Source organism: Sinocyclocheilus grahami, unplaced genomic scaffold, assembly GCF_001515645.1.
Source record: "Sinocyclocheilus grahami isolate Dianchi unplaced genomic scaffold, SAMN03320097.WGS_v1.1 scaffold631.1, whole genome shotgun sequence".
Classification (NCBI taxonomy): Eukaryota; Metazoa; Chordata; class Actinopteri; order Cypriniformes; family Cyprinidae; genus Sinocyclocheilus; species Sinocyclocheilus grahami.
This window is the reverse complement of record NW_015505810.1, coordinates 199,784-209,317: the sequence shown is the minus strand read 5'-3', so window position 1 is coordinate 209,317 and position 9,534 is coordinate 199,784. Positions and strand designations below refer to the sequence as shown.

General features: G+C 40.7%; 1 protein-coding gene across 2 annotated transcripts in view; it reads right to left on the bottom strand.

The window, feature by feature from the left end:
- Positions 1 to 4,464: 4,464 nt before the first annotated feature.
- LOC107558073 (hook microtubule-tethering protein 3) overlaps positions 4,465 to 9,534 on the bottom strand; it is a 30,223-nt gene continuing 25,153 nt past the window's right edge. For both annotated transcript variants that reach the window (XM_016241696.1, XM_016241695.1), the window contains 5 exons: positions 9,317 to 9,417; positions 9,123 to 9,227; positions 8,943 to 9,014; positions 5,802 to 5,938; positions 4,465 to 5,304 (listed from right to left, as the gene is read on the bottom strand). In XM_016241696.1, the coding sequence (XP_016097182.1) occupies positions 5,289 to 5,304; positions 5,802 to 5,938; positions 8,943 to 9,014; positions 9,123 to 9,227; positions 9,317 to 9,417 (431 nt within the window). In that variant the 3' untranslated portion in view covers positions 4,465 to 5,288. The remainder of the gene's footprint in view (positions 5,305 to 5,801; positions 5,939 to 8,942; positions 9,015 to 9,122; positions 9,228 to 9,316; positions 9,418 to 9,534) is intronic.

Here is a 9,534-nt window from a genome sequence, read left to right as displayed (position 1 = left end):
TCATCTCTGCAGTTCAGATTAAACCTGAGAAGTACATTTTGTGAAATATGAACAGAGAGACTCGGGGAAAAAATATTAATTTAAACAAACCTGAATTGACATCTAATTAATGAAACCATATTTTCAAATGCATGTAATTATAATTTCTTTATGTTTTGCATTTGTGAAACTCATTTGCTGCTGGTTGTGTTCGTTGTATTGCTGTGCTTCACATCAAACAGATCTTTGGGAAACAGAACAAAGCTTGGGCTCAGAAACATCTGTATGTTCAAACGCACACGCGTGTGAGGAGAAACCAGACAGAAACAGGTGCACCGGATCAAAGCAGAATATTAATCATCAGCGCAGCGTCTCTGTTCATCTCCATCATTACTCGAAAGCAGATTTTGTGGAAGTCAGAATGGTTTGGTTACCAACATCCATTCATGTTTGTGTGTTTCATAGAAGAAAGAAAGCGATAAAGGTTTGGAACGACATGAGAGGGACGTTTGTTGTTTGGTCCCATATGGCAAAAATACAAAATATGTGTATGTTATAAACAGTGAAGCTCAATGAAATCTACTTTTGAAATTGGAAATACACAGTTGTGTCATATTTTAGATAAATGCAGAAGTATAACGATGTATAATGATTTAAAAATGTTGTATATTTTATATATTGTAATATATATATATATTTTTTGTAAAGTATATTCCTTGCTGATTTTTATTCACGTGTTATGTACACACGTTTTAAACAAAAAAAAAGTTTTTCTTCAAATGTGAGTTTTCTAGGACTGAAATATACAGATGCCAAAACATATTTTAAATGTTTTTTTTTTCCAAAACACAAAAATTGCCAAAACATTTATTGGTATAAAATTGATTTTATATGACGATATTTTTTTAAACATACTTTAGCATCTTGGGCCCTTTTTTATATTTAGAAATATATTTTTACACACATATCTGAAAGTTTATATATATATGCAGCTGACTAATTGCATTTTCCAGAAATACAGAGTCACATGCACTCAAGATGAGTCATCAATGATTTTGTTCTCTTTTCCTATTAGAGAAAACATAAACATTTTAAATTTGACAAAAGAACTGCATCAATGTTGAGTAGTGCACGAGCACAGATGATGAAGATTAAACCATCAGCTTCTGATTGCTCCGTGCTGCTGAAGAGATGATGGGAGGATGTCTGCCGTAATGGAGACTGAGACTCGGCCTTCAGAAGACGCTCAGCATGAGCCTGAGGAATCTTCACAGATGAACACGAACACACTCTGTCCGATGGAAACTCTGTGAGGAATGTGTTGGTCAGAAACGGCCTCGATGAACACGTTTGTCACGCTCTTCTGCTGCAGTTCAGAACAGCAGCTCATGCTTGTCAAACCTAGAAAAACCGCTCTGAAGTATTACTCAGAGACAATGAAGCGCTGAGCGTGAAGAGCAGTCTGGACCAAAGCTCCGAGTCCACCGCATGAGCCGGACTTCCAGTAACCGGCCTGAAGCAGACGGACAGTCATGTGACCACATCACAACTGAATGAGCCTCAGTGAAAACAGCTTTAGTGAATCACAACCACTGGACCACACAGATCAAAACCATCGTGTCAAAGCCAAAGAAACTACAAAAAACACACTAATGTGACAAAAGACATGGGCATGCTAACAGAACAGTCTGTAATGATCATAAATGACGATCACACCTCGTTCACAAGCGTACCGTCAGAAATCATTCAGCTTTACAGACTATACAGCTTTATACTTCAGGATTCAGCAGCTGCTCTCATTTACCACAGAAATGTTCCAGCTACAGTTAAACATTAATTAATTCAAACGGACAATAAGCTTTCATATATATAATTAACCAACCACATCATTAACTCAGTAATGTGATGCAGATCATAAACTTCTGATTCCAGAGATGTGACGCACTTCTAATCAGTGTTATTTTAGTATCAGTAAGATACTGCTTTTAATTCAGATTTCATTTTTTTATTTGTATCTTTCCTGTTTTCTTTTTTATTTTAGAGCTTTATTCAATTTGTTGTGTTTATCTATATATATATGTGTGTGTGTGTGTGTGTGTGTGCGCGTGTTTTATATATATATATATATATATATAGGTTAAATACAGATTTAAAACAATAAGAAATATTTTAATAGCTGTGTTTTTTAAATCAAATCCTTGCACAGCTATGACAGAAAACATCTAACAATGCCTTGGAAAAAGCAGTTGATCTTAAAAAATAAAGCATATAAAGTACATAAATCAAAATAGGAAATAAAACAGTTATCAAATAAGCACGTGTGCTATTCTGAGTCCTAAACTCCTGAAACATTGCGGTCTCATATTTTAGAGCAGTCGATGCACCTTAGAAAGAAATCAATCAAATCTGTACAGTATGTGTGTGAAAATATTCAGATGTAACTCCCTTTGTAATCATTAACATTTTCATAAGTAGCTAATTTAATTACACTTTCCTCAGTAACTGTAACAGATTACAGTGACATTTATTTTGTAATTCTGTTACATGCAACTGTAATGCAAAAGTAACAATCTATTACTTTTCATAAAAAGTAACTAAGTAATGCAATTAGTTTTGTATGTAGTAACACAATATTGTAATGCATTGCTTTGAACTCTCCCCGACACTGTAATCATCACACTGTTGTTCTGCGCACGCTGTGTTCATCCAGCATTACGGTCTCTTCTCATCCGTCTGAAGAACACTGTGATGTTTGAGAAGACGGACCTGCAATCAAACTCCAGTGAGACAAACTCCTGCCTTTCATCTTAATGCTTGTTTCCGGGGAATAAAGCCTGTTACGGCTGTCACAGGACTCTTAAAGTCAGGAGGATTCGTACAGAGCTTTTTATAATCCATGTTTTTTGAAAGCAGTTTTATAGAAAATGTCTTAAAGACTTACTGAACATCATCATCATCATCATCACAAGCCACAGATCTGTGCAGTAAAACATCACGTAAGCGTTTCGGACTCCTCTCCACAGCACTGCTGATCTGATGAACCGAGACTCAAACCCAGCTCAATACACGGATCACGCTTAAACATAAAGCTGCTTACACGGGTCTGCACAGCGATGCCACACAAGAACCAGCTCTTTCTTGCCTTTCTATAATCTGAAGAACCTTCTTTGGCCACAAAGAAGCTTCTGTGAAACAGAAAGGTTCTTCAGATTCTTAATGGAACCATTTAGACAGAAAAGGTTGTTCTCTGGCATCGTGAAGCACCTTTGTTTGTAAGAGTAAAGCTGTGCAGTCTGGAGTGAAATGAGCGGGTCTGGTGTTCAGGACATGGGTCCGGCGTCTCTCACCTGTGTTTTTAATTAAAGCGTCAGGAGCGAAGTCGATCCCGCGCTAGAGATCGTCAATAAGTGCTTTGTGCCGTCTGCGGCTACAGGTCATTTACAATTAAAATCCAAGAGTTTCATAAACGCACACATTGTGAGGCCAGTTTTCCTGAGGCTCGACCGATCAGAACAATCCTCTTTGAATGACGGCGCTCATTTCTGAAATGACATCAGCTCTGGGCTGGATCAGAGCCAGGATTGCGACACGCTTCGGCTAATGTTTCTGTTCTGAGCGCATGAGAACAAGCTCGTCATCGCGGTGATCTCCACGAGATGCGACGCCAGTTTTGCTTCCACAAGACGAACCATCTCTTTCTTGCCTGTTTACAATCTGAAGAACCTTCTGTGAAACAAACAGATACTTTATGGAACCATTTAGACACAAAAGCTTCTTCTATGGCATCGTGAAGCATATGCTTCTCTAAAACCAGCACTGTTTACGAGTCCGTTCCCTCTCAAACCTTCCTCCTGATCTCGTAAACCGCACAGGAGCACGAGAACACGCCAGACTTGATGTTTTATCAGTGAGGAAACACCTGGCGAAACGCAGAGCGAGTCTGAGATTAATAAACAGAGAAACGTACTTGATCAAACAGCCAGTGGAGATTAATGAACTCTGACAATGAAGAGACAAATGACTTCTGACCTCAATACAAAACTAAGAGCAAAGCTGAAAGATTGACTGGAGGATCTCTGAGCTTCAGGTGCTCAAACACAAACACAACCGTTTTCACCTTCAGAGGCCTGTTTGACGAAGCCGCTCCGCCTGCTCACTCCTGACCGCAGACACTTTCTGACATTTACAGATGAAGGATATAACCGTGACAAAGGTCAAGCCGCTCACAGGGGTCAGAGGTCACGATTCGTTTGGGCTTAACCTGTAACAGTGACATGACGAACATCAAGAGCAAAAAAGCTGTAGAAATCAACTACAGAGCTGGACATCTCTTCTAACGCTGATTACGAGAAGCAAAGAGTCTCGTTACGTTCATCTCGTTCATTTGCATTTGTGACCGCAGGCGTCCGCAGCTGCGTTTACGGTAATGAGGAATAGATCATCGGCTACGGCAATCAAACAAAGAACAGCCGTGATTTTGAAACATATACAAGCTTTATTTACAACTTGAAGAACAACTGTACAGTTTTGCAGCGCTGGAAGCACAGATTCATCAACAGCGTGTGAATGAGACACATTATGAATCGCATCTAACCGGTTCCTCCAGCCGCGCGCACATACAGTATGTACATATTGTATACAAGCAATATAAAACTTGGCAAATGCGGCGAATATTTGCTATAGACGAATGTACTGAATCAGAAGTACTGATCAGGTGTTTCTCTGCTCATGGACGGTTGTGTTTAACCTCTGAACTCATGAGAAACGCATTCAATCGCCTGTTAAAAACCACACAAGAACACTGCTGGAGTAAAATATATACCGATCACGTCTCGTCCGGCAATCGCTGTGCGCTATTACGTGAATATTTAGTAACAGCTGAAGAAGAAAAGCAGCAGAGCAGGTTTAAATGTCAGACTATGTACTGCTGCGGTTTGTAACATTGTGTCAGAATCATCATCAAAGCACTTACTGATTTAGATTAAAACAAACACTGATTCTACTGAAACACATCCAGCATCGGCTGATGAAGCAGGTGTGACGAGACTCGTTTGTTCATAGACTACAGAAAACACTGAATCACTCCACAATGATGCGGCTAAAATGAAAACATGTCGGAGTTCATCCGTCTTTAAAGCGTAACAGCCACAGCCACGCGCCGACAGCATGATTGACAGGCGCCGGCCCCACCCACTTCTGATCGGGAGGACAGCGGTTAGCAATCTGGGTTAGTTAGTGTGCAGCGATGGGTTAAACTCAGCAGCATGAGCTCAAATCACACTCAGTCATGCAGCCCCGCCCCCTGCCGCTCATGCTTTAACGTCACTGTGAAAGAGAGAGATTGACAGGTGTCAGTCAGTCAGTGATTGACAGCAGCGTGAGTCTGTATTAAGGCATTGGGAAGGAATCAACAAAACAAGCAACAAGAAGCACCCAATTGCTGGAAGTTTAAATAAACATCACGTCTGATGGTGCAATGTCCTCTCTTTCAATGCATAGATATTAAAGGAGAATAAAGAGGACAGAGTAAAAGAATGAAGAGGGAACAGCAGCTTAGACCAATCTAAGAGCAAATAAAACACTGTGCGTCAGTAACAACCCTTAAAATACTGCAAAGCCTCCTTTAAAAAGCATCCGACAGGAACGGACGTCTGGAGTGTGTTCATTCATTAATGCGGATAGGTTAAAGTGGGCGTGTCCGGATACCCAGAATGGTCAGATCAGTAGAGAGGCGGAGCATATTAAGACAGCGAGGATGGGGGGGTGGGTGGAGTCGGGCGTCGTGATTGGCTGCGGTGAGGGTTGCCGTGGTGACGCTCTACCTGGCTGCGGTGGGCTGCACGTGGCCCGGATACACCCGGCGAGTGTTGGTGGCCTGTCTCTGCCGCGCCAAGAAAGACTGACCCGAACCCGTGCTGGCCAGCCGGTCCTCAGCCGCCTTCTTCTGCAGCGCCATCCCCTAAACACACACACACACACACACACACACAGATCATGATTTAACCCTTCATATCTGACACATCTGTTACTGTGCTTAGTGTAAGTACACCACCTAGTGCACACTACACCTGTACTAGAGTTGTCTATAGGGGTGTGTGATAATATATCGTCTGCGATAATATTGTAATTGTTGTTTTAAGGATGTGCAATTTGACATTATCAAGTATATCGCAAAACCAAACAAAACACACCTACAGTGCACGCTTGCATTACATGATGAAGTCTAGTAGGTTAGACTAGTGCGCGTTCTTTCACTGCATGATGCAGTCTATTAAAAAGCATTAAGAATGATCACATACGGGGGGTAGACAATGTATATATTTATATCATTTCATATAGCTAATCAATATCATACACAGAGTGCCATTTTTTTCTCCAAAAATCTCCAAATCTGTTTTTGCTCTATTTCGGCAACAAAAATATTTCCAAACACAGCTACAGCACTGTTTCGCGTCTCTGAGCAACATGACGGTGTTTCGTTCCTGACTGAATGAATCTTCAATTTAAATCATTGGTCTCAAACTCAATTCCTGGAGGGCCACAGCTCTGCAGTTTAGCGCCAACCCTAATCAAACACACCTGATCCGGCTAATCAAGCTCTTCAGGATCACTAGAAACTTCCAAGCAGGTGTGAGCTGGAGCTGGTTGGAGCTAAACTTGAGTTTGAGACCACTGATTTAAATTATTCGGTTCAACAGTGTCTAGCTGCCACCTGCTGGCGGTTTTAATTTCACAGTTAAAGTATCTTTTCATTTTTTAAATAATTTCAAATATCAGTATTCCAACGTTTTATGTTTAAAATATCAAAACATTATTTATGCATTTTGTAACTGCAGGTTAAATGCATTGAAATCCCAGACAATATCGAGATATCATTTATTTTTGTCAATATCACACACCCCTAGTTGTCTAGTACTCTGACTCGCCAGCTGCAGAGATTTTTGAATGACAATAAGGTTTTTGATGTTTTCCAGTCAGGTTTCAAAAAGTTTCACTCTACAGAGACAGCACTTGTAATAGTTTTAAACAAAGTTTTAATGGCCACTGACTTTGGTGACTCTGTTGTACTGGTACTATTAGATTTAAGTGCGGTAATTGATACAGTTGACCATGAGGTCCTGCTTGGTTAGAACAAATAGAAGCTTCGCAATCAATATAGGAGGATCCCCAAGGCTCTATTTTGGCCCCTTTATCATTTTCTCTATATATGCTTCCTTTAGGCTCTATTTTTGAAAAGCATGGCTTGTACTATCATTGCTATGCAGACGATACTCAACTTTATTTGCCCTGAAGCACAACAATGGCTTAGACTCCCTCTGTGCCGGTCTTTCTGATGTCAAAGCCTGGATGTCTTTACATTTTTTTAAATCTAAATGAAAGTAAAGCAGAGATCATTGTGTTGGCTCTTCTGAAGTCCTAAACATTTCTTATTTAAATTCTGCTGTTTTATCTTCTGAAGTTACATCACGTGTTAAAAAAAAAAACTTGGGCGTCGTATTTGATAGTGCACTTGAATTTGATTTAGTTGTCAAATCATGTTTTTACCAACTGCAATTCATGCATTTATTTCTTCTAGAATTGATTATTGTAATTGCGAACATATTACTCCTGTTTTAATGTCTTTACATTGGCTCCCAGTCCGCTTTAGAACGGATTTTAAAGTGCTTCTGCTTGTTTTTAAATGTTTAAATGGCCTCGCTCCCTCTTACCTTTCTGACTTGTTGCATGAACATCATCTGGTGAGAACACTTAGGTCTGCCAACCAGAGTTTGTTAACTTTTCCAAAGTCAAAATTAAAATCCAGGGGTGATCGAGCTTTTGCCATAGCCACACCTAAGCTTAAAAACACTTTACTAATCTATATTAGAACTGCACCAACATTACATATTTTTGTAATCAAAGTTAAAAACGTATCTCGTCACTATAGTCTATGACTTGTGATGTCGTTGTCTGCATATATACATGTTTTTATAAGTCTTTTTAAAACATTGTTCAGTACAGTGGTCAACTGTGCTTTATTAATAAACTGAGACTGAGACAGATTTTTCAATACATACTGATTCTAAATATATCTGAAACGGTTTAATACTTTTGTTTGCAGTATCCATTCACTTTCTCTCTGACAGTCAGTTGTGACACGTGTTTGAATAAAATAAGTATGCAGTCCGTTGCACTGCTTGTTCATTACTACACAAGCAACACACAACTCCTCCTCTGCATGTGCTGCGAGTTTAACGTGCATGAGATGCATCTGTAAACCTGTGTGACAAAAACTTAAAGAACTTCCTGCAGTTTTTTACCAAAGTAAAAGCTTGAGATTATCATGTGGTGACAGCACTAACCCTCAGCATAAGCTAGCATCAGAAGGGTTTATCCAGACAGCTAGAGGAGAGGCAGGGCTCAAGTGCAGTGTAAGGTTATGTTCTCATGTTCTCGTGACCGTGCTGATACGCACCATGTTGTACCAGGCAGATACGATGAGTTTCTCCTCCTGGTCTCTCTGAGACTTCGTCTTGTCGCACTCCTTCTGCACACAGAAACACAGTACAGTCACGTGACAGAGCGTGTGTGTGTGTGTGTGTGTGTGTGTTTAATACTTTTGTTTGCAGTATCCATTCACTTTCTCTCTGACAGTCAGTTGTGACACGTGTTTGAATAAAATAAGTATGCAGTCCGTTGCACTGCTTGTTCATTACTACACAAGCAACACACAACTCCTCCTCTGCATGTGCTGCGAGTTTAACGTGCATGAGATGCATCTGTAAACCTGTGTGACAAAAACTTAAAGAACTTCCTGCAGTTTTTTACCAAAGTAAAAGCTTGAGATTATCATGTGGTGACAGCACTAACCCTCAGCATAAGCTAGCATCAGAAGGGTTTATCCAGACAGCTAGAGGAGAGGCAGGGCTCAAGTGCAGTGTAAGGTTATGTTCTCATGTTCTCGTGACCGTGCTGATACGCACCATGTTGTACCAGGCAGATACGATGAGTTTCTCCTCCTGGTCTCTCTGAGACTTCGTCTTGTCGCACTCCTTCTGCACACAGAAACACAGTACAGTCACGTGACAGAGCGTGTGTGTGTGTGTGTGTGTGTGTGTGTGTGTGTGTGAGAGAGTGTGTGTGTGAGAGAGAGTGTGTGTGACCTCGAGTGAGTGAATTATCCTCTCTCGCTCATGCAGCTGGTTCTTCAGAGCCTGAACCTCAGGAGCAGAACCCTGATTCTGTTTGGGGTCCAGCGTACGAATGACCTGCACACAGAAACACACACACACACACACAAAATCAGCATCAACAGAAACATCAGCATCACACACGCAAAAGAGTGTGTCAGACGTACGCTCTTGGCTTTCTCCAGGTATTTCTTGTATCTCTCCTCCATCTGTTTCATATCTTCATCCTTCTTCTTCAGTGCGTCCTCCAGCTCTTCAATCTTCTGAACTAAAACCAATCAACAAGCTCTCGTTTAACCACAATCTGCACACTCACACACTCAAGCTGTCGCTCACACACACACACACACACACTCACTCACTCACTCACTCACTCACTCACACT